A 26,783-nucleotide genomic window follows, 5' to 3' on the forward strand; every position below is an offset into this window, starting at 1 on the left:
AAGGTGAGGTGGAGGACAGTGCTGTGGATGACAGCTTCTAACTCTTCATTGAACAGCAAGTGGCTCATCCCCTTTCATCTCAATTCTCACTACAAGGTCAAATGAAGCATAATGCAAGAAAGATTCATAAGTTTAGATTCATCATTTATTCCCTGAGCCACAGGAAAAAAGCACCAGAATAAATAACTGATTTATTCTGCATGAAAACATTTAACAATCACCAAGTTCAGAGTATATTTATGAACTGAAAAAGACTAAGTGACAGTAATATTGTTTAATGAGTATAGGAAAAAAGCAAAGTCATTAAAAATGACAGCGATGAAAGTATATGACAATGATTACATTAAACATATATACAGCCCCTCACAGGTACAACATCATTTCAGTGACAGCTCTGTACCATCCACTAACATAAAGCAATATTCTGAGGCTTTCCACCACTAGCTCTGTAACAGTCATTGCAGCCTGCTGACTAATAGTGTACATAGAGCTATGAGGCAAGTCAGGCAAGTTAATTTATATAGCACAATTCATACACAGAGTCATTCAAAGTGCTTTACAGAAATAAAAGACAAGTTAAAAGTACATACGCAAAAATCAAAATAAGAACCAGCAAATAGTAGAAAATGAACTAAAATTAAAGGAGAATGAGTGCAGATAAAAGACTTTAGATAAAACACTTTCAGTTGTCATATGCTAAAAATTCTCATGCAGACATGCAAAACATTGCCAGAGATGAGGCTTGTCTAACATCATCAGGAAGACTATTCCAGATTTTAGCTGCAGATTTTAGCTGCATAAAACTGAGAGCATGTAGAAACACACAACCCATTTTCTGACTGCTTACCACATATTCTTTGCTCCACTAATGAATGAAATTAGAGGTTTGCAAGAGTAGTGCAGTAAACGTGCAGTAAACAAGTGTTAGGTTCCGGGGCAGTATGTCCATGAGGAAGGACTGTGCCAACCTTTTGTGACTTTTGCCAATTTGTTACTTCAGTAAGATACTTTATGGCTCTGAAAGTAGTTGTAATTATCCTATTGATTATGCTAGTTACATACGGACATGGGATACGTTGTATAGTAAAACATCAACATGCCTATGTTATACTGTATATTATGACAAGAGGTTATGTGGTGTGCGAAAGCTGGAAAAAGATACTATAGTTCCTTAACTTAAAATATTCTGTTGCTTTTGCAGTGGCTAATGAACACATGAAAAACTGTCTTTCCTGCTGGTTTGAGCATTTGATACAAAGCTTTTCCTTTTCACTGGAAGTGTCCTGAACCTTGTAAAGTAGTTTAGTTATAAATAAAGTTCATGTTTACGTTCAGTATTTCTTAGGGAAAAAAGCACTGTGTGAATCCTTGCGGCCTAACAATCACACTGAATGTGTTTCCTCCTCCTACTTTAAAATATTTGTAAGACCAATTTTTGAATATGTTGACAGATGCAGTACAGTCTGCCATCGCTTCTGATGCATTATGTTCCTTGGGGCTTTGGGGCTTCACAATTAACTATCAAAAGAGCATGACACTGGGGACATGGATGTATTAAGTAATACACAGTATTTTAACGTATTTTTGGTGGCTAGATGTTCTGGGGGTTGTATGCACCATGCATTTTCAATTCTGACCTCTTCAGTCAACAATAATGTGTTACCAATGTGTGTGTCACCAGTAAGTGCATATAACTGACTTTGTATTACTTTAAAGCAGAAGATGTTCTATGAGAACTCACTGTTCTTGTGGGTGTGTTTTCTGAACTCCTTAAAAACAAGATGACATAATTCAATCTATATCAAATTCAATTTAAAACTTGAATATATATGCAAACATTGCAAACAGTGTTCCAAAGCACAATTAGTGGTCAGAAACTCCATCTCCTCAACTTCAGTCTTCATGCTTAGTTGAATATTTAAGGTTTTGTAAACACTGTGACTGATTTTCTGTCCTGATAGCAATTGACATTCCTTAAGTTATATGTCCTGTTAAGAGGTCTCATCAAACTTTCTGTTGTGTCCAGCTGCTAGCTGAATGTGATCTGTCAATGAAATTCCTAACTTTTTGTTTTAGCAGTTTACTACATTGCATTAAATTGTACAGCACATTATATTTCAGTCTCTGATGGTTCATCTGTCTTTGTTTTAAGAATTGAGTCCGGCTCTTCAGTCAGGCAGATGGACGTCTGAGTACCTGAAGCCACACCTGAGTCTCTTTGATTTTCAGAGTGTGGAAAGGTGCGGTTTGCCCTGCTTCGACGCAATGACCTTAACAGAGGCTGGCGAGAGTGAGCAGCTTGGGAGCTCTGTAGCGTGCGCTTGTTGATGTGTTCGATGGTGAGGTGGCACCGCAGCACCTGCACAAAGACCTTCCTGAACTGCCTGGAGGACAGGTTGTATAGGAATGGGTTGAGGACAGAACTGAGGTAGAAGAAGGTGTCAGCAATAGGGTGGAGTGTGACGTAGCTCCGGAAGTAAGAAGTAGTCCAGCGGGACTTGGGCTGGGCAGCCATCATAAGACGACGAATCTGGCTTGGAAGCCAGCACACCATCAAGGATCCTATGATGAGCCCTTAGAAAAAGTAAGAGAGAAAAATCAGAAGCATAAAATATAAAGTGAAAGTAACAGTTTGATATTTGTGGAAATCCACATTTTCTTGCTGACAAGATGAATATCTCTGTCATGTCTGGTAAATATTAGACTGCAGCCTGTTTGCTTAGGTTAGAATAAAGATTGGATGGAGGAGGAAACACCTTATATCTCTTTGTTTAGCCATACACACACAAGCTGTTATGTGTGGTGATATGTGCCAGGCTATTTCCAATCCAGGTGCAGAGACTTCTTAAAGTCAAAGAGAGGCTACCAAAAAACAAAGACCTTACTGAAGACCAGAGTCAGGCTCACCGTAAAACAACTTGTCATTTTTGTGTGGATTAAACAAAAAGTATGTTTAGTTACCTTTGGACAGTGCCCCAATGTTTCCCACTGCTTCCAGTCTTTATGATAAGCTTAGCTTACCATTTTCTGGCTCTAGCTTTATTTTTAACTATAGGAAAATGGCATGAACTTTTTTCTCTAATTCTCACAATGAAAGTGAACAAATGCATTTTCGAAAATGTTGAATTATTCCTTTAAGGAAATAATACAAACATTAAGAAGATTTTATTGAGCTGCAGTTATGCTGCACATTAACTCTTGAAAATATACAGATTGAACAGGCAGATGGTGCTGATAGATGCACTTTTGGTATATAGCCTGTCTATTATATGTTTAGTGCTTGTCACTGAGTGGGGATTCAGTTTGTGTGATGGGAACTGCAGCAGGAAGGCTGATAGGAAATACTACTTCACACTCTGCAAAACTGTACAGTACTGCTTTTGTCACATCCTCTATAGATACCAGAAACTAGCAGTTGGCTGCCAGTGTGTTTGGCTCTTTGCCCAGTCTCATCCTTAATTATTTCTTGACATTGGTCATCAGATTAATTTTATTTAATCTTGAATAAGCAGTACAGTGTGAATTCCTGTACAATGAAACTCATTTGTTGGAGGTTTGACATTAGTTTCCTACAAACAGTTTTCCTCTATCAACAAACTGTCAGAACAATGTCAGGTTACACCATCACTCTTTCCATTTAGAAGGTAGGAAACAGGAAATAGTAATGACTGAAATTAGGCTAGTCATACCTGCTGATATGTCATTTCTCCCAATCTAATCCTATTTCCAACTGTACTGCAAATGCTCCAAAATGACCCAAAGATCAACCACAGAGTCTGCACAGAACACCTTCAGGTAAGCATTTCTTACTGATTCACCAAAGTGAAAGCCAGTGCACTGACCTCCAGGACACAGTCTAACTCCACCAGCCCACTAATATAGCGAATCTGTCACATCTGAGTCATGTACTTAGTCTTTGGAAGGACTAATGCATTCTCTGTCTCTAATCTGGTGTTTATCCGTTTCCCTGCAGTGTTTTAATGGGAACTCCACTGTGAAAAAAAACAGACTTTCACAAATCACAAAATTATTTGGCTTGGGACATAGCTTCCTGCTGATGAATTTATTTATAATACTCCAAGATGACTGGGGGAATACTGATCAGGAAAGAAAAAAAATAAATAATGTGAAATGATTTTTTGACAAATATATATATATATATATATATATATGCACTAAACACCTGCATTAGGATTTGGTCCAAGTGCTCCTGTCAGCAAGCATTGATCACTGCAGTTTAAGTCTGAGCTTGTAAGAGACACTATCCAGGGCCATAGTTACCACTGACAACACCAAGAGTATGTTCTCTGAATTTTCAGGTAAAAGGGTTTAAAAAGTTGAAGTGTAATTTTATGAAATTTGTTTTTACGCTTTTTGGACAGAACTGATTCTGTTTTACTGGCTCAAACTACAACAAACACTGGAGAGGTATAAACACTAGATAGTTTATTTTGTCAATAAAAAGCTTTCCTCAAAGAAAAATAGTGGAGCCAGTAGGAGATTAACAGACATTTGCAGGCTAAACCCAACTTATTGTTAGCCACATGATAGGTTCCAAAATGTGCAAACAGCTTCAGTGAAGGGCCAGAGGCAAGTCCAAAAGAGCCTGTTAGCTGGAAAGATCAGCCCCATTTCCCTCAACTCAAACATGCACAATTATCTCTGCTCTGCTAAAAATAGACCTTGGCCTTTCTGTGTCAGTCAACTAATTACTAATTATTGAACAGCTATTTTGAATTTTTGCAGGATTTTTATTATATTTATTATTTGAAAATAATATGATCCCCCAGAAATGCAATCACTAGATATGATATTGGCATTCAGTAATTGAAAATGTCACCTACTGGAAATAAAGAGGAATATAGAGGATTGTTTTATGGGATGATCTGATAGGCTACATTATAAAGTATATGAATCAAAATCAGTTGAATCTAGAGCAAATTCATTCAGCTAGAAGTTTATTAGGTGCACCTAAGTAAAACTAATGTTTTTTAATACAACAGCAATAAATCCTCCTTCATGAAAGTGATCATGTTCCATTTTCATTTTAGAGAGGTGCTGACTCAACTGTATGATCATTTTGAAAGATGTTGTTGAATTGAATTGCTTTACATTGACAGCTGTCCCTATCACTTTGTCTACAACTATTTTAATCAATATTGTTGCCATTTTTTCATTTTTTGGTAGATAATTAAAGGCACAGTGGTAATTTAATGAGTCTCTGCTTGTCAAAGAGTCCATATATGTATTCTCCTTCTGACGTTTTCAAAAACCCAAACACTTACTGGTCAGTCAGGCCAATCACAGGTTTATGGCTCAATAAGCATTTTCTGTAATTAAATGACAACTGTAGCATTATTTAAATCTATGGCCCAACAGGAAGTAACTCTTGGGGTGTTATTTAGCATTCTAACTCTGAGTTGTTAAAATCTAACAAAATCTGAGGTTGAAAACCTCCTGCGAAGCACCAGGATGTCAGGCTTTTTCTAGATGGTGAAATGGAGTGTAATAGGCTGTTTAATGTCAAGATGCATGGTGCTTTTCATTAAATGCTTCATATGTTTTTATGGTTTTTCAAGGACATATACAGCTAGAGTGGAAGCCTATAGTAATGACAAATAAAAATGAAATTGTTATTGACTGTTGTATAAAAATATGAAAACAGGTGTTGATAAAGACAGGACAGGTAGATTCACAAGCAAAAACATGTTGCAGTAAAATAACCAAATGTTACCAAAAAGCAAATTTTGGCTGAAGCTGTGTCCTCACACTTCAAGCAGCACTGATGAAACCTGGAAAAATATCACTGATTGGACAAATGGGGTTGTTGTAATTGAAAGCAGTTTGATTTCAAACATGATGTCCTATTTACCATGTGGGAGGATGACTCATGAGTTCACAAGAGAGAGGTGCAATCATTAAAGGCTGATGGTTTTGCATTCTTTTTTAAACCTGTGGTATTTTCAATATTTAAAGTAAAGCAAATTACTCCATAATGTAATACTGCTTTGCTCTTACTGGTGCAGCTACTTAAAATTAGTACCCAACTCTGCAGCTCCACACAGCTTGTAGCTCATTTTTGCTGATTGCTAGAGATGGACTTGGCTGCGAAGAAAGATGGTGCATTGCAAATAAGATTTTCACAGTCTGCCTGGGTCAGAAATTGCAAACTTTCTTGTGGACATTAAAATAAAGTTAACGCTAACTGTAAAACTGTCACGTTTAATAACCACCCTCCAATGTTGAATACTTCCTACTGACATTGACAGTACACCAGGATTTTTTAGATTATTAGATTATTTGATTGTACTGTGGGCGGCATGTTGTATATGGGTTCTCCATGTTGCAGGGGCCTTTCTGTGTGGAGTTTGCATGTTCTCCCTGTGCTTGTGTGGGTTTTCTCCAGGTACTCTGGTTTCCTCCCACAGTCCAAAAACATGTATGTCAGGTTGATTGGTGACTCTAAATTGCCCATAGGAGTGAGTGTGAGTGTGTGAGGTTGTTCGTCTCACTGTGGCCCTGTGATGGACTAGTGACCTGTCCAGGGTCTACCCCTGCCTTTCAGGGGTACAAGAAAGCTTGGATAGACTCCAGCAGATTAAACCTATATAGGAATAAGCAGGTATAGATAATGACTGAATGAAATAGAATCCCAAATTCCCAAAAGATATATCTAACAGGTATGAAATAAGTTATAAATTAAAGAGGCCCCAGCATAGACACTTGCGGAACTCCATTAGTGACATGAAAAGAAGAAAGAATCTAAAATTTTTAGATTGACGATCTAAAAAATTTGTCTATCTAGAAGGATGTAATGTAAGATATTATCAAAAGCTGCATTTACTATTTACTGTAAATCGGGGGGAGGGAGGGGCAAGCAAATATAGCCAGAAGCTGAGAGTCAGCAGCCATCAAAAGGTCACTGGTGACCCAAGGCTGTCTCTGTACTGTGACCAGACAGAAAACCAGACTGAAACTTTTCATACAGATTATTAGTTATGTGAACATGAACCTGAACATGAATTGTTTCCTCAAGAATTTTATCACGAAATGCTACACTTGAAATTGGACAAAAGTTCTTCAGGTTGTTAACTAAAATAGTTGCCCCATTGATTTAGGGCAGTGAACTGAAAAGAGGCTTGCACAGGGGCAATGACAGACAACAGTATCATCTTCCACAAAAATTGTAGATGTAAACATATGCAGGAGGAATACATTGATTTTAGTGAAAGTCATTACGTTAATGCCATGTCAAACATAAAAATGTCAAATTTGTGATCGTTCAGTAGATCATATATTAGAGGACCCTTGTTGATCAATGAATGGATGTTAAATTAGCCAAAGTTTTGATAGTTTTGCGCCATTTGGTAGTAGCAATACTGGTTAGGTACATGTCACATCCTGTTCTTTTCAGGAGGCGATGGAAGGAGGATCAGAGGTTTTGGATTGGCTTAGTGTCATCTGCAATAAATTTCTGTCTGAATACACAGTGGACATATTTACGCTGAAGAGGATGAAGAGGATGAATAATGTCTGGGTAGAAGTACAGTGGTGGCTCAAAGGGGTAGCATCACAGTTGGAGAAGTTCATCTGCCATGTACTGTCAAAACAGTGTTGTATGGAAAACAAAGCAATCCACATAAACACAGCTTACTGACCCACAATGGCGACCGGTGTGGTGGTAAACAGGCCCCAGAGCAGCAGTTAGCAGCAACAAGCCAGATTGCCCGGAGCCAAGCAGGTATATTAGTGGTTTCAGACAGACACGAATGTCAGAAAAAATGAACAATTCAGACAGAATAGCTCATTAAAAAATTAATTTAAAATGCATAAGAAGTGGAGATTAACATGGAGAATAACGTGTAAAAAAACAAAAAAGAGCAGCGACAGCAAGATGCACCAGCATTCACTCCTTACTCCCATTAGTTTACTTGTAAAATTAATTTAAATTTCCCTGACCACAAGATGGAGTCTTCTAACAGCTATTTTTTCATTTTGTGTGTTTTCTTGACTTTTCTGCTAATTGCTAGATTGATTAATTGGTTCAGCTCTAATTTAAATAATTCTAATAATAATAATAATGTAATATGCAGCAGGTATTATCAATATGTCACAGTCTACTAATGCAATTTCAATAAAACCCCATAGTTATCTGTGCTGTTTTAAAACTTAAAAAGTTCACAATTTTAATAGGCCACTAAAAATGTCACTTAGACAGACAATGCAGTTTGATGCTGGTTACCTGTCTTTATTACTGGGATTGTAGTCAGATCAGGGCATCAGATTGTGTATGAAATGGCAGTATCATCTGTCTTTATGATGAATTTTTTTAGTTTGCTTATACCTGTGATATCAGCTCGCTGATCACAGTTCATGGGTGTTCTAGTGGAAAATTGCCATTGAGTCAGCACAGTTCAGTAACGTGCCTGCAAAGAGAAGTGCAGGCAGTTGTCAAAGTGCATGTGATCACTCCATTTTTGTGTATGTGCAAAGTAGTCACATGTTTTTGTTATTGATGATGATGATGACTATTGTTATTATTTCTATTATTACGTGTTGATATACTAAAGGGACCTACCTCAGCACAATGCAGTCTAAGCTAGCAGTGATGTCCCAAACACACACACGTTATGATGTGTAGATGCCATGGTCAAAATATAACTGTCTGCTAATTAGAAAGCAATTCAACAAGATTATTGGAATAATGTCTATTTGTCTGCCTTTGCTGCAATTAGTGTGTTTGATTGAGCTTCTCAGTTCCTTGGTGCAGTACACAGTAGGGGAGAACAGGATAGGTTGAGCCATTATTTCAAGTAAACATGATTAACATATGCAGAGAAGAGAAAACAGATTGTCACCTACAGCCATGGATGTTGGAAATAAAAACATAACCTTTTGTTTGTCAAAGCAATACTCATATCCATTCCTTCAGCCTATAATGTTCATGAAATGAGTACCAGTTTTTGATTATTATATACATTAGTATTGAAATGCCCACTGCCCTTCACATGCCCATGCTGAGACTGCTGAAGCATCATGTTGTCATGGTTTGGACCATAGTGTGTAAATAGTTAGCTATTTTATCCTACGCTAGTAGGGTATAGGATATTTTGTTTTGAACTTTGAATTTGTCAAAAAGTTGAAGTTAAAAAAGATAAGTTAAAATGTGTGAATTTAAAGCAGCTCTCTGATCTGACACTGACGACTAAGACACCCCAGTGATCCAAAATAAATAAGCAAATCTTCCACTGAAGAGTCTGGATCCAAACCTGATTATTACACTAAGTAAATCAAATGGATATTCAGTAACAGAAGACTTTGAAATGATCACTTTTAAAACTTGCAGCTGCAGCTCTTAAAATGCATAAATGCTTAGTGGGGCTTTTGAAAACACTCAATTTCTTTCATAACTCAGTGAGGAACTTTTCAAATAGGGGGCATCGCCACATCATTGATGATCTTCATTTCCATAATTGGAAACGCCTCCACAGATTCACACTGAATAATCAAGAGAAGTGATATATTCCCTCCAGAACTGTACCGCCTGACTGCAGACTGAATTGCAAGGGCTGTATGACCGTCCTGATTGTATATTGATTTAAAACATACGTCAAATCTATAAAACCACCAAAATGAAAAGTGCTAATGAAGGAGAAGATGACTGTGGAATGAAATTATTCAGATTTTCATGACTGGAAGGTTAAAGAATGAGCTTCACTTGTTTGCTGCATGTTTTGAAACTGATTCCACTCTTTAGTGGCTGTTTACGTTCTGCATCAGAGTGGGATTTACTGTATAACCCACCAAAATACATATTTACATCACTGAATGAAAAATGTTATTTGAAATTGTCAGTGCAGTGTATAGTTTATTAGCTAATAGAAATGATAAACTATGGAGGCCGATAGTGACAAGACATATCAGACAAGTTTAGAAATACAACAAAACATCAATAAATAATACTGTGAGTTACATTAGTGCAGCTTGCAAAATAGAATGAAGTTGTGGTTACTTAGCTTAAAACATATGGCTAAACCACTGATCAAACACACTGAACATCAGTCCTAACCAAACAAAATCTAAATTTTGTTCTAAAAATAGCTGTTTTATCATAAAGACAATCAACAAGACCTTAATGTCCAGCAGATTGAAGCTCTGGTGCCTGCAATTTGGGCTTCTCCCGCTCTTGAGCTAGCCATTGACGGTTTATGACATCCCACTCGCCAAGGTTGAAAAGCTGGAGCAACTGGTTAGTCCTTTTGCCAAAAAGTGGCCTCCCCAGGTGCATTACCAACTCAGCACTGTATGGGAAAGGACTGTTGGAGCTACCTGTGTCCAGTCTCACCATTTAGTTCAACTGTTCTAAATAAGGCTTGAAATGGCTCTGACAGAGTCCGTGACCCAAAAGTCCCTCAAACAACTCCTACCTTGACCACTGGAAGGAAGTGGTCAGCTGTTGCAACCCAGCAGGCAAAGTGAGCTCTTAAACATCAAGATATGGTTAGTCGGGTACAGCTTGCGGAGAGGAGGTCTAGGATCCAGAAAAGAAGGCCATTCTGGCACAAAGCAACCCCTTCACAGCTCCTAGGCTTGGTATTGGACAAGAGTGTCCCCACTGAGGTTCCTCTCCAGCTCCCATGACCTCAGGGTGTCGATGGCTGCATCAGTCCTGAGGTTCCTCTTCAGCTGTCCGGGCCTCAGTGCGCCGACGAAGTCCCTGCTGAGGTTCCACCCGACTTGCTTTTTGTTACCTCAAGGCTAGATTACTGTAACTCATTACTATCTGGATGACTCAGTTACGGAGCCCCGGAAGGGACATGGGAGAGAAAAAAATAGATGGTTGGAAAAAATAAAAAAAGATGACCTTTTGCGAGACCCCGCAAAAAGTTTGCGAGATTTTTTTTATTTTTTTAGGCATTAATAATAAAACATAAAAAAAAGATTGAGATCTCGCAAATAATTTCATTGTAAATCTACTTCCGGGTAAAACCACAGCGATGGAGCGCACGTCACGTCCATAGGTTTTTATTTTGAGATTGCCCTCAAATATAAAGACGTTAAATCCGTGCTTGACAGAGAGAGAACAGAGAGAGAGAGAGAGCACAAACTAGGGGAGAGAGAGTGCAGTTACTGGCCCCACCAACCTGCAGTGTCTATTTGTTGTTTATTGTTGCTACCTTTAGGCTAAATACCTACCTGTGTTGCTCAAGCACACACCCACACATAAGCCCATTCCCCCACCCTAAGCCCTGGCATATGCATGGGCATGAACATCTCATTATCATATGCTCATTATGAAAATTGGAAATATGAGGATAATGGGAATGGCCAGAACAAAAAAAAATACAAAGGAAGTTAAAGATAAATGAGCAAGTGAGAGATAAAACAAGAGAGTAAAATGAAGTTTTAATTTTTTTTATAATCTGATTGGCATGAAAGGAATAAAAAGTTTTCTGTATGTACCAAGTGACTCAAAAATGAAGAAACATGTACACTCAATTATTTAACTAGTGTTATTATTTATTTATTATTATCAGTTCAGTCCTACTTTTGATTTGCTTGATTCGTTTTTACTTCACGTTGCCACTTTCATGGCTTGTGTAATAAACTCTGTGTGTGTGTTTAATTACATAGTATCAGAGCGAGTGAATAAATGTGTAGCCACACATGAATACAAACCACCTCTGTACTAGTGAGGGAAAAGAAAATGAAAGAGAAAATCAATGTCATGTAGAACACTGAGATGAGTAAATAATCTAGCAGCAGTGTTATTGATCTGGTTAGATTTTCTCCTCAGACATTAGATGAAGTTGTATGAAAAGTCTGTCCTGTGGATAATAAGCAACCTCTAATGAAGCCAAACATTATCAAAGCCTGGGACATTGAGTACAAATATCCCTTGAACCCACACTCACTGTCAGAAGAGTAGACAGAACCACCATGAATTACAGCCACACAGAGCATAAAGGAGCTTTTTGTAGTTTGGGATTTTGGCATAACAATTACATACTAATGAGTTTTTGGGTTGCCAGATGGATGGATTTAACAAGCAGGCCAACTCAAACAGTGCTAGGTAGACATAAATCTCAGAAAAGATCCTTAATTTCAAATAGTCAGGTTATCTGATAGTTCTTAAAAATCTTTGGCATAAACTGTATTGTCCTTCAAAGCAAACATTCAACTGATATATAGCTGCTTCAATGATACCATGAAGAGTGACTGCAAATAGAAAATTGTTTCTTTCCACTGCCTAGCAAATGCACAACATTAAATAAATCTTTGAAAAGCCACAAAAGCCTCTCAGACTGGAAATATCAACAGTCATTTAAGAGTCTATCAGGCACAAAGAGTGACCTCCCACAGCAAATGCATTAAAAAATGACTGTTAGTAATGTTGGGCTGAAATCCAGGAAGCTTCAATTAATTGACTGAATTAATTTGAAAGAGATTTTCTCATGGAGTCATGGGTGCCTGTTGTTGGTTTATCCTGCTCTGGAGATTCTTGTTTGCTCTCTTGGAATCCTGGACAGGACGATATTGATTATGCACACAGGAGCAGAGCTGTGATCTAATCCCAGTGCACATCATTTACTACATTTCTACATTTCTACATCAGCACAACAAAGTGTAAACCACTGGAGTATAGCATAAACAAGATTTTCAAAGGTTGAGAAGTTATTCTTTAAGTTGTCAGATAAATGAGATGAGAAAATGCCCTTACAGTATTATTATTATTATTATTATTATTATTATTATTACTTTCTGATTAATTAGTATTTTATCAGACTACATTTTCAGAATTGTAATTAAATTAGTAGCACTTTTTATAGTTGTAACTCCAGCATGTCCATGTGTTTATTAGATCAGTTTCTTGTTTTTTCCATCCAAATTCTAAAGCATGCAGGTTAAACAACTCTTTCCAACATTAACAGGTTTATCCAAGGTGGAATATTTTGTCCAGCCATTTTTTTATTTTGTTAAGCCAGTTAAATTCTTGTAAAACAGCTGGTAGTTTCATAATTTCAGAATAAATCCTTTTTTATGTAGCAAATGATGTAGGCTATTCATATTTTCTGCTTGGAGAATTGGTCTACAACATCTGCTGTGCATAAACATTGGCTCCAGCATGAGAGCTGAACAAATACAGGAATTGAGTGGTAATTAGTTGTGAAGAGGATAGAAGACCTGCAATTCAGGTTCACATAAATGGAAGGGCTCTCGAAGTCAAAAGGGAGGTCAGATATCATATTCTTTTAGTTTTATGCCACTGATTTCATGCTAATGTTAACACACTGTTTTTGAACTATGTATGCTGAACAGCTAGGGTCTAGCCTGCCCTGTAAAATCCTGGTGCCACCCTATGGAGCAGCAGTATGCAGAGACTTACAATAACTTTCAGTGATATGGAGATAACCTTGTTGGTCATGAATTCTCCAGCATAGTTTACCCATATGATTTTGTACACACAGCCAGGAACCAGACTGCATGTACATGTGTATCCAACTCAGCCTATGACTAACATCAAGCTCACCAGGAACACCAGGTCTTTCCTGTCTCTTTTCGCTCTTGTCTTTTACAGTTATGAAATAGATTCATAAATCCCAGGACAAACATGAATTTTTCACGGAAAATATTTTCAACTCACACAGATGCACCTTCACCTCAGTTTGCACAGTCAGAGTCTTTTCTCTGATGTTACATGCAATTGTGCTGTACCTAAAGTGCATCTTATGTTCTGTTCAATCACAGTATAAGACATGTTTGTTTAATTTGGAATTAGTACTTTAAAGGAATTGTAGAACATTCATCAAGGCTTGTTTTGATCCTAATACATTTTGTGTTTGATCAATTTATATAGAATATTGTGGCATTTTAATCAGATTATGTGTTTACAATTTGGAAAAACACAGAGTCCAAATACAACACAGGCACAAGACCGACACAGATCCAAGATACCAGGAAAGTGTTCTCAATACCAGCCTTAAGATCAGAACTTGCGGGAAGTACTTCAGCTCTGAATAACACTTTACTCATTTGATCGTTTTCTATGAATCCAAATGTAAGTGCTGCACCAGTGTGCTTATAATACCACATCCCCAATCACCACATCATCACACACAAGGCTGCATCAATCACACTAATGCTGGAGAGTATCACACACTGAAGCAGATGTTGGTTTTACCCTGATTAAATTGAGGCATCATAACAATGCTTCATTTGTTGGGTAAGCAGAGTAACACAGAGCCAGCCGAGCACAATGCCTCAGTCTTCCCTTTCTTCTCATCAATCCACTGTGAAAAGAAACAACTTGGCAGCTGCAGCTGCCTTTAGAGTCTGCTTTTACTTGTTCATTGTTCCAGAGCAGTGTTGCTTCACGGGGCCTTTTTACAGCCTACAACAATGGGAATGGAGCCATCCTTTATGGGGTATTACAAGTATACAGAAGGATAAAGGAAAAGAAACAGACTGATATCCTTCACCTTTTCAACTTGACTTTTTTCGTGGAAATTTCTTTAAGTTTGAGAGTTGCTAATTCTCAGAATCAAACACAAGTGTGACGAATCATCTCAGGTTTAATGACGTGTGCACAGAGAGAAGACCTACAGAATTCTCTGCCTTTTCTCTGCAGAATTCAGGTTTATATAGCTTGGCAAAAAGGGGTGGACTCATATTGGCCCCCACACGTTTGTTCAAGTGTCCTCTATCCTCAGGCCTTTACCAACACTAAAACAAATTGTTGGCAGTTATTTACAGGCCTCTAAAACCCTAAAATACTAAAAACATGCATTCTTTAAGTGACTCTTTGACCACCTCTTCCAAGCTGTGTAAAACCCCCACATTCTCCCCTTTTGACACACAGTGTCAACACACTTATCAATCGTAAAACATTACCCATTAGAGAAAACAAAATGTTACATTATTAGTCATGGTATTTCCGGCCCTTCTGTGAGGTTGTGTGGTTCCCTGCTGGTAGTACATCAATACAGTGTTTCCATCGTGGCGGTGAGTTGTTGTGATCCCACTGTTGTCGTGGTTGACCATGTTGCAGGTCTGATGTTTGCCCATCAGAGTTTGAAGAACCTGTGACACACAGCATCTGGTGTATGTCCCCTTTGTTAGTTTGGCTCCTCAGCCAGTAATCACATGTAGCTGCTGGTGAGATGTTCTTCTTCTTCTTCTTCTTCTGAACTCCCTGGGTACTTGCTGATGCAGCCACCTGGGCCTAAGAGGCTGTGCTGCTGGTGGAACAGCCATGGGCGTAGAGACAGCATATGGAGCAGGCAGGTTCCTATTTCTTGCCCTACATTTCTATTTATCCTTCTTATCTTCCTCAACATCAGACTTTTCTAATTTTACCATTAATCCTGCAGCAGATTTTTTCTTTTTACTTCTGCCTCCCTCTCCCACTTTTTGGAAAAAAGTGCCAATTTATTCTTTCCTTCTTTGCCTCCCTTTTCTTTTTCACTTCTGCTTCTCTTTCTTGTAACAATATTCCACAGCCACACATTTACCCCATTTATCTGTCATTATTTTAGCAGGACCTGTAAGAGAGTCAGACAAGACTTCTCATTTGCCTGGTTTATTCCCCATGTTCCTAAACTCACTGGGACTGGTGCTTACACTTTCATTGGGCTTATAACACACACACAATAAATTCACACTGATCTTCCCATCTAATTGTATGGTCAGATCTTATCACATAAACACTAACTTTGGATAACTTTCTTCAGCCAGGTAGTTTGTATGACTCTTTCGTTCTGAGCAACATACTCTTATTGTATACACGTTGTGCATACAAGACACTGAAGAAGTCACCACAAAGCTTATGAAATTATCACCTCATTCATATGCCCAATTCATTATGTGGGACATATTCTAAGACGGTTCTTATAGGCAATAATAGCTTACTTCCACAGTACTGTGTTAATTTTCATGTTTTCCTCGTACGGGTCATTTCCTTTATAAACCATATGGCTTCCCCAAGGAAGACTTACTTTTGTAATCCTCAGCCAGTGGAGTTTTCTCGTTGTTATATATACTATATATGCCATATTGGAAAAGACCCCTCATGTTTGTTCAGGTGTCCTCTAATCCTCAGGACTTTACCAGCACTAAAACAAATTGTTGGCATTTACAGGCCTCTAAAACCCTAATACACTAAGACATGCATTCTTTAAGTGACCCTTTGACCACCTCTTCCAAGCTGTGTAAAACCCTCATACCTTATTACTATTATTCTTATCACACTAGGCTCCAAAAATCAGAACATTCTTTCTTTTATCTGTCTTTTATAAAGTGCCCTGATGTTATTAAAATGCAATAATAAATCAACCTTTATTTAATGAAGTGCACAGATTAACAAACCATGCACTGACTCTGACAGACTGCACATAATTTAAAACACTTTAGGAGGAAAAATATTTAGAAGAGCACCCATTCAAAATAATTTCTTAGGAAGGATAGAACTTCTTATATGGAGCTCTGACCTTCAAAAAAAAGGCCTGCTTGTGAATTATTTTGAATTTCCTCTATATTTGTGACAACATTTATTAGCATGTGCTTTCATTTAGCCAACATGACACTCCAATACGGCGTTTTTTAGAAACCTATATTTGTGCTGTTTTATTCTGAATGTCAGATTCATATTCCAGAGCTCTTACTTCAACCATTTATGTCAGATTTGGTTTATCAAAGATTATGCGCTTTCCCACAACATTAAGGAGCACTAAAATGAAAGAAAGTGTGTTTAATTATGCATTACCTCACTGTGAATTAGTATTTAGTTTACATTTGGTTTCATCTCAAAGTAGCAATCCCAGTCCTGGCTGAAAACACAGCGTTCTCAGTTAGTGTGGTCAGTTCTATTTAATTAATGCACATTTTTAAATGCTGCATCACAAATTAACATGCTATCAGTACAAGGACAACCACAAGTACTGCCCTCCCCAAAGGTTTGGTCTATTTAATGATAGATGACATTAAAGATTTACCATGGTTGAATTTGTTCTTGCATTAGTGCAGCTGACCATCTGTTATCTCTGTCCAATAATAAGGAAATGGAGCCTTCTAACCTCTGATCAAGGACTCTTTTTTGTTGTCATCAGTGGTAGAAGTTATCTGAATAAGCAGCTGTGAGTGCTTAATGTCATCCAGATATTTAGAAACACATAGTCTAAATAAATATTCCTTCTAACATTTGTTTTGTGCACTAAGACAAAATGAAATAATCTATCCATCCATCCATTACCTCTACCCACTTATCCCTAATTAGGGTCACAGGGATCTGCTGGAGCCTATCCCAGCTCTCTCTGGGTGAAAGGCAGGGATACACCCTGGACAGGTCACCAGTCCATCACAGGGCCACATAGAGACAAACAACCTCACACACTCACACTCACTCCTATGGGCAATTTAGAGTCACCAATCAACCTGACATACATGTTTTTGGACTGTGGGAGGAAACCAGAGTACCTGGAGAAAACCCACACAAGCACAGGGAGAACATGTAAACTCCACACAGAAAGGTCCCTGATGGGTTTCAAACCAGGAACCTTCTTGCTGTGAGGTAACAGTGTTAATCACTAATCCACTGTAAAATGACATAGTTCAGTTAGAAATTAAACCTGGTTCATTGACAGTAAACAGTAAGGAGTATTATTTAAATAATACACTAATACACATAATGACACTAAAGTTTGACATTGAAGGATTCGTCTTACATCTCATCATCATCATTTATCTGTGAAGATTCTCAGTTGTCCAGGTGAAGGTTTCTAGAGGTTGAGTCATGACAACTGGACTTCAAAAAAAAAAAAAAAAACTACAAGTCCAGAGCTGGAAAAACAAGTGAGATAAAAGATGGTCATCTTCTACTGAAACTGTCAGTATCACTGAGGGGATGGACAGAGTTGTTGTATTTCTTTGTTAGTATTAAATAAGTCAGTGAATAAGTTTCTATTGGTTATTAAAACTAGGCCCAGTTAGCCATTATAATACTATCAATTCATAAATCATTGGATTATGCTCCTCCATCCCCACCTGCTCACTCTTTTGGCCGCAGCGTTACCCTCGGCAACATCCAACTTGACAATGGATCCTTGTTAGGGAAGAAACAAGGATTTTCAAGGAGAAAGCTCAGCAGTGCTTAGATCTGGTATGCAGCTAGACTTCTAAGAGTATTTCCTTTCTTACTGATATATCAGTAAGATTATGGTTTGTGCAATGCCCAGCCACTTAATGACCATTGGAAACATAGTCAACATTGTCAGGTACGGAGAATCAGAGGACCCAAAAATGCCACACACTTAAGTACTGAACGAGAGTTTATTTACAATAACCAATGAGGGAGTTGAGGGCTGTGATGATGACCATGGAGAATGGAAGGGAGAATCCGGACGTAGTCAACAGGAGGCTGGTTTATGCCTAGGCCCGCGCCTGGTAACTCCACGGGGGGTCTAGGTTGGTAGGAGGATGAAACCGGGTCTTGGTCCGCAGAGCAGAATCTCACGGTGCGGTGTATTCTTGGTCAGAATTCCGGGGCAACGGAGAAAAACAAAACACCTCCAAACGAAACTCCAAGCAGGAATTGGAGGGCAAAATACAGCAAATAGTCCTTCACCAAGACGTCACCTCGTATAACAGAAAACGGGGCTGAGAGTCATTGAATTCATAGATAGTCCAAGAGAAACTGTTACCGGAGTTGCCGGGAGGAATGTGGCGGAGAGGATCGGGTCACTTTCCTTCAATCAGCGCGTAGTTCCTTCGTGATATCCCTTCGAATCTTCTAATGGCGAGTCTCGCAGAAATACCTCGTGAAGCGAAGCAGACAATCCCGCACTAGACTGTGGCGGCCGAGGAGGATAAATACTGTGGGCTCCTGAAAGACAGACAGGTGGACAGAGTTGCCTGCTAATTACCGGATGTCCAGGAAACCTAAACACACGGGGAAATTACAAAACACGAGACGACCGGAAACCTACGTGACCGGTCGTGACAGTACCCCCCCCTTAACGGCCGACCCCCGGCGGCCCCTAGGTTGATCAGGGTGGGAACGGTGGAAATCCCTGACTAGTTCGGGGTCCAGAATACGACTCCCAGGTACCCAGGAACGCTCCTCAGGACCATACCCCTCCCAGTCCACCAGGTATTGTATGCCCCGACCCCTGCATCGGGACTGGAGGAGGCGACGGACCGAGTAGGCCGACCGCTGTCGATGAGCCGGGGAGGTGGGGGGGACGGAGGAGGGGGCAAGAGGTTGCTATTATGGACAGGCTTGACACGTGAGACATGAAAGGTTGGGTGAATCCTCAGAGCTCTAGGTAACTGTAACCTAACTGCTGCAGGGTTTATCACTTTGGTAATGGGGAAAGGCCCAATAAATCTGGGGGCCAACTTAGCATATGGTACCTTCAGGGGAACCTCCCGGACGACAACCAGACCCTCTGTCCACTTTGGTAGTGAGGAGCCGGCCTCCGCCTTCTATTTGCCTGCCTGCTGTACCTGGACCCAGAGACTAGGAGGGCTCGCCTCGCCCTCCTCCAGGCCAGATGGCACTGGCGAAACCTCGCGGTGGCCGATGATGATTCTCCTCGGGGTAACGGCGAGTCAAACACTGAGGGCTGAAAACCATACACAATCTGAAAAGGAGAGAGTTTAGTAGATGAAGATGGAAGTGTGTTGTGAGCGAATTCTACCCATGCCAAGTTCTTTGCCCAAGTCCCCGGATCCTCGGCGCAAAGGATGCGCAAACCTTTCTCCAATTCCTGATTGAGTCTCTCGGCCTGTCCATTGGTCTGAGGGTGATAGCCTGACGACAGACTCAGAGTGATCCCTAAGAGACGGCAGAACTCTCTCCAGGATCTTGCGATAAACTGAGGGCCCCGATCAGACACTATCTCCTGTGGGACCCCGTGTAGGCGAATAACATGGTCCACAAGAGCCTGCGCTGTTCGGGAGGCCGAGGGTAAACTGGGTAAGGGAACAAAATGCACCATCTTGGAGAAACGGTCCACAATTGTCAAAATGGTTGTGTTACCAGATGATGGAGGAAGACCGGTCACGAAGTCTATGGCAATGTGGGTCCAAGGACGCCGGGGTATCGGAAGAGACTGGAGGAGGCCCGAGGGCGCCTGGTTGGATGCCTTGAATCTGGTGCAGGTCGTGCAGGCCAGGACATACTGGTGGACGTCACCTCTTAACCCAGGCCACCAGAAGCGTTGTAGGACTACCTGGAGGGTTCGTCTAACTCCGGGATGGACATGGAGTCGAGACGCGTGGCAGATCTCCAGAACCTTGGAACGCAACTGGGGAGGAACAAAGAGACAGTGAGGAGGACAACGGGAAGGGGAAGGATTACCAGCATTAGCCTGTGAAATCTCCAGCTCCAACGAAAGACGTGCCGCCCCTAGTCTTGCTGAGGCCGGCAGGATGAATTCTGGTTCCACATTAGAGTCCGGCGGGGAGTGAAGACGAGACAGGGCGTCGGCCTTTGAGTTCTTGGCCCCAGGGCGAAAGGACAGAGTGAAGTGGAATCTGGCAAAGAACCCAGACCACCGGGCTTGGCGTGGGTTGAGGCGCTTGGCAGTTTGAAAATGTTCCAGATTCTTATGATCAGTGAGGATGGTAAAGGGATGCCTGGCTCCCTCCAACCAATGCCTCCACTCCTCCAAAGCCAGCTTCACCGCTAACAATTCCCGGTCCCCGACATCGTAATTTCTCTCCGCAGGAGACAGACTTTTGGAGAAGAAGGCGCAAGGGTGAGCCTTAGAATCCTTGGATTCTACCTGAGAGATGACTGCCCCCACCCCTGTGTCTGATGCGTCCACCTCCACCAAGAAGGGTAAGTCAGGGTCAGGAATAGTCAGAACAGGCGCCGAGGTGAAGCGGTCCTTCAGAGAATTGAAGGCTCTCTTGGCTTCGAGAGTCCAGGAGAAGGGAACTCTGATGGAAGTGAGCTGGTGAAGGGGTTGGGCTACGGAGCTGTAGTTCCTAATGAACTTACGATAGAAATTAGCAAATCCTAAAAAACTCTGTAACTGTTTGCGGTTCTGGGGTACCGGCCATTCCCTCACTGCCCTAACCTTCTCAGGATCCATGGCAATATTACCTGGCTCTATAATGAAACCCAAGAAGGAAGTCCTCTTGGAGTGGAACTCGCACTTCTCTACTTTAGCAAATAACCAGTTCTGGAGAAGCCTCTGAAGAACCGCCCTGACGTGGAGAATGTGTTCGGTCTCAGAGCGGGAGAAAATGAGGATGTCGTCGAGGTATACGAAGACGAACTTATTAATCATATCTCCCAAAACATCATTGACCAGATTCTGAAATACAGCAGGAACGTTGGTCAAACCGAATGGCATAACTAAATATTCAAAATGGCCGTTGGGTGTATTAAAGGCCGTCTTCCATTCGTCACCCTCCTTAATCCTGATTAGGTGATAAGCATTCCGTAAATCTAATTTGGAAAAAATTCTTGCACCCTGAATGAGTTCAAAAGCAGAGGCGAGGAGAGGTAGTGGATAAGCGTTCCTTACAGTAATGTTATTAAGGCCCCGATAGTCAATACAAGGGCGTAATCCCCCGTCCCGCTTCTTAACAAAAAAAAACCCCGCCCCTGCTGGGGATCTCGAAGGTCGAATGATGCCAGCGGCTAATGATTCCTGAATGTAAGATTGCATGGCCTCTCGTTCCTGCCCCGATAAGGGATACAACCGAACCTTTGGAGGGACGGAGTCCGGTAGTAACCGGATGGCACAGTCATAAGGGCGATGAGGCGGCAGAGAAGAGGCTCGTTCTTTATTGAAAACCTCCCGAAGGTCCAGGTACACCGAGGGAACTTTAGTCAGGTCGGGCTGGTACCGGCTCTCGGAGACTGGGAAGCTGGGACTAAGGGCGGTATGAAGACAGGTGGCAAGACAACTTGGACTCCATTCCAAAATCCTCCCCGTAGACCAATCGATCCGGGGATTGTGAGCCTGTAACCAAGGGAGGCCTAGCACACTTGAAGATAAGGGAGAATCAACAACGAGGAAAGTAACGTACTCATGGTGATTAGCAATGGTTAATAAAACAGGCTTAGTTCTGACCTGAACTTGATGTAGAGGTCGGTTGTTGAGAGCCTTGACCAGAAGGACTTGGCCCAAGGGTTCAGTGTCCAATTGGAGTGCCTCCACCACAGACTGAGAGATGAGATTTGTGTCCGAGCCGGAGTCGATGAGTATTGGAAGTTGCTTCTGATGCGGAGGCGCCCCAAAGAGGGCCTTGGTGAGGGGACGTGAAAAAGTCAGTTCAGGCGATGGCTGGCTCAGTAAGGACCTCACCCTCCTTACTGAGCCGGGCCTTTTACTGGGCACTGACGAATCTGATGTCCTGATCTGCCACAGTAGAAACATAGACCCTGGGTGCGTCTTCGGTCTCGCTCCGTCGGGGAAAGTCGGCCTCGACCAAGCTGCATAGGCTCCGGGTTTGACGGTCGAGGTTGGTCCCAGGAGGGTTGGAAGCCTCGCGGGGTGGACGGGCGGGAATCATCTGTTGAAGCTGGCCAGATATGCGTTCCATGGACTGGGCAAGGCTCAGGAATCGATCTTCATGTGACTGGAGGGCGGTCTCGATGCTGGCACACCATGATGACGTAGCAGGGGCGGCTGGGTCCATAGTGGCGGGATTGTACTGTCAGGTACGGAGAATCAGAGGACCCAAAAATGCCACACACTTAAGTACTGAACGAGAGTTTATTTACAATAACCAATGAGGGAGTTGAGGGTTGTGATGATGACCATGGAGAATGGAAGGGAGAATCCGGACGTAGTCAACAGGAGGCTGGTTTATGCCTAGGATCCCTTCGAATCTTCTAATGGCGAGTCTCGCAGAAATACCTCGTGAAGCGAAGCAGACAATCCCGCACTAGACTGTGGCGGCCGAGGAGGATAAATACTGTGGGCTCCTGAAAGACAGACAGGTGGACAGAGTTGCCTGCTAATTACCGGATGTCCAGGAAACCTAAACACACGGGGAAATTACAAAACACGAGACGACCGGAAACCTACGTGACCGGTCGTGACACAACATAGCATTTATAAAAAACAAAAACAAATTTAGGATCTCAATATTAAAATTTACTTGTCTTAGTTTTCATCTAACACCATCATCAGGTCAAAGTTTATATATTGTTTATGATAAAATATATGCTATGGCTAATGACATTCCTAGGAGCATCAGCTGTGGAATTTATTGCACATTAAATAATAACACAATAACATGCTAAATTAATTTGGCTACCTTCAAAATGGGCTGGTATATTCTGACTACTTTGCTTACATTTTATTGAGCCTGTTAGCGTCTCTACTTTAGTTCTTAGTACAGCATCACAGAGCTGGGCAGAGCGTACATGGAACACCATAACCAAGTGGCCGGCATAGTGTACAGGAACATCTATGCCGAGTATGGGCTGGAGGTCCCAAGGTCAAAATGGGACACACCTCCAAAGGTGAGGGAGAATGACCGAGCTAAGATCCTGTGGGATTTCCAGATACAGACCAACAAACAGGTGATGGCTAACCAACCAGACATAGTAGTGGTGGACAAACAGCAGAAGAAAGCCGTAGTGGTAGATGTAGCGATCCCAAGTGACAGCAACATCAGAAAGAAGGAACATGAGAAGCTGGAGAAATACCAAGGGCTTAAAGAAGAGCTAGAAAAGATGTGGAAGGTGAAGGCAACAGTGGTCCCCGTGGTAATTGGCACCCTCGGGGCTGTGACCCCCAAACTGGGAGAGTGGCTCCAACAGATCCCAGGAACAACATCAGAGCTCTCAGTCCAGAAGAGCGCAGTGCTAGGAACAGCTAGGATACTGCGAAGAACCCTCAAACTGCCAGGACCCGAGATTGAGGAAGAGGCACACACACCACCCATAGGGGTGAGAAGGGAATTTTTTTGATTTTTTTTTTTTTTTTTTTTTTTTGATTCTCTTTTGGGAATTCCTGCCAGGGACTTTTATTTTGTGTTGAATTCCTGTTTTCCCTGTACTGGTCCCCAGCAGCCTTACGTTTATTAATTATTTTCACCTGTTCCTGCTCTGTCTTTTGTCTCGCTCCTTATATATACGTCCTTCTCTCCTTTGTGTTTGCGGGAGCATTACCTGAGGTTACTTGATGCAAGTGCTGATCATTATTTGTGTTTTTGCCTGAGCCTATGATGATTTTAATATTCATGTGTTACCTATATGTTTATATTTTCCAGATGTTAAAGCTCCTCTTATCAATATTTCAATATTAACAACACATTAACTGTAATATTGAAAAGGTTGCTCATATAGCTTCTCATGTTGCTGCTCATGCTTCTTCTCTGATAAACCTCTCCACCACCAAACAGCAGACACATCACTGGTGGAGCATATAATAACTAAGCACTATTGGTGATTGTGACAGCAAATTTTGCAACAATATTATGAGGTGATAATAGGTCAAATCTTCCTTTGTTGGCTGAAAAAGACCAAAAAGATATCACAATAAGATCCCATCACTCTAGCCCAGCAGTCTGTGCTAAGTCCCGGCATGCTGCAGTCAGTCTGTGTGCCATGGTACAGTATGGTGTTGTAAAGCAGAAAAGTAAATACACCCACACAGTATAACCCATGATTTCCCCTCTGAGTGGTGACACAACATGAAGTTACACACTCTCTCAGCCATCTGCAGAACTGTCTCCCAGGCGACTTGGTGAGTGCAGACTGTCACTTGCAGGAAGGTTTGCCCTTAGCTATGTTGGCTGCCAAGGGGCCACAGGGCTCAACGATGCAGCTGTCACTCAGTGCAGAGTATATGCCTCGATTAAAAGGCAGGGCTAGAGTGGAGGAATGGTGAGGCACATTCATCGACCTGCCCAAAGAGCCTCGACAAATCTTCCCTGAAGTTTATTTTATATTTGATAGTAAAAGTTTTGAAAGTGGCCACCCGAGCAGCATAAACAGTCCAACTGGGAGTCAGAAGCTGTAGTCTAACACAATAAATAAATCCCATCGATCCAAAGTAGAGAAAGGTTCATGGTTGGCAATTGGGCTGTCACAGTAGTTCATGAACTATGGCACTGTTCTGGCAGACTGATGGAAAGTGGCTGATAAGAGCAGGCAAGACAACGCAAGGTCAAAAAAGTCACAAATATTTTTCAACAAAAAGGCATTAATTTCAAGATTTAATTTATAATTTGTTCAATTTTCAAGCAATTTCTTCACTCTGCCACTTTCTTCTACTGTTGCCAGAGATTTTCTATAAAGTTCAGAATTATTTTAGCAAAACTGGTTTTGGATTTGTCCTTGTTTCCTGACTAACAATGAACCCTGAAGTTCATGGGGTCCATGCAATCCAGGAATACCACCCTCACACATCTTTCATGTGATGTATTCATTCATATTTACTGAATGTCTTAACGCCTGTTTATTCTGAACCTGTCCATCCATTACCTATCATTTATGCTATTTATCCTGTGCAGCCAGAGCCAACCCCAGCTGACAGTGGGCAAGAGCCGGGGTCCACCCTGGACAGATTTGTCTATCACAGGGGCTGACACACAGAAACAGACAAACACTCATACTCACACCTACAGGCACTTTAGAGTCACCAGTCAATCTCACTGCATGTGTTTGAATAGTGGGAGCAGGTTTTCTTTGTTTCTAATCTCACAACTTTACTGCTTGTCATGTCAGCACTTAGAGAGGTCAAATCATTTTACTAGATTCTTTTGTATTTGGATCTGGTAGCCAGTGGGAGGTGGACTAATGCAACATTCAGACAATCTAAGAAGACTGAAATGTAAATGTACTTGCTTGAACAGGACTACCTGAACATGTTCACCAGCAGGCAGCAGTTGTGCAGATAAATAAGTAATTATGCAGGATTAAAGAGCTGTTCGTCTGCATCTCATTCCAAGGTAAACGTGACATTCACATACACACCTACTTCAAGGGTCCAGGTGATATAGTGGTATCTAGATAAGGATATAGCATTCTTCAGCTCCCTACAGTCCGTGTATTGTTTGATACTCAGTAGTGGTAACATGGGTGAAGGCACAGGATTAACACTGCAGGTATCTTGAATAAAAAGTGAGAACAATAGCACTCACTGCACTTATTTTTCTCAAGTCTTCTAGCATCTCTTCTGCTTTATTTTGCATCTCCTCAGCTTCACTGAACACTTCCATCACAAATGGCCTGCAATAGTCAAAGGTCACAGGCCAAAGTCTGAAGGCAGCAAAGCAGAATTAATATGCATTTCACAGATGCTGGCTCAAAGTGACTGAAAAACCTATCTAAAGCAATTAACCTTCTGTCCTAGACGTGAGGTGTGGGCAACTTAACAAGGATGTTCTCTGCTTTTAATTACTCTTCATAATCACAGGGCCCAACCAGGATTAAAAGTTATTTCAAGGTAAAGTGAAGCAGTGACAGGAACGCAGCCACTTGAGAGATTGACTGATCAGTGCCTACAACACGAATGGCTGTTTTCAAATGTGCATCCAAGTAGAACACAATGCAATCTGCCGCAGGTCTTTTCTGTCTGCCAATTGCAATAACAATTCAATTCATATTCAAATGCCAACCCAAGTAATAGCAGCGTAAGTTGGCAGCCAATAAGGCTGTGAGCAAATGCTGTTGATGCCAGCAGACTATGTCATGACCCTCCTGGTAATATTCAGTGAAATGCAATATTCCATTATGAAAATAATGAAGTCTAGTTCACAGTGTATTGTTGCTTCAGTTGTTTATGGGGACTGAGTTGTTATGTATTTTGAAG

At 41.1% G+C, this 26,783-nt stretch overlaps 1 protein-coding gene across 1 annotated transcript in view; it reads right to left on the minus strand.

Moving 5' to 3' along the window:
• Positions 1-618: 618 nt before the first annotated feature.
• gpr39 (G protein-coupled receptor 39) overlaps positions 619-26,783 on the minus strand; it is a 31,577-nt gene continuing 5,412 nt past the window's right edge. Inside the window, exon 2 of the mRNA XM_026294565.1 lies at positions 619-2,574. Within this exon, the coding sequence (XP_026150350.1) occupies positions 2,111-2,574 (464 nt within the window). The 3' untranslated portion in view covers positions 619-2,110. The remainder of the gene's footprint in view (positions 2,575-26,783) is intronic.

This window comes from Mastacembelus armatus, chromosome 21 (genome assembly GCF_900324485.2).
Source record: "Mastacembelus armatus chromosome 21, fMasArm1.2, whole genome shotgun sequence".
Lineage (NCBI taxonomy): Eukaryota > Metazoa > Chordata > Actinopteri > Synbranchiformes > Mastacembelidae > Mastacembelus > Mastacembelus armatus.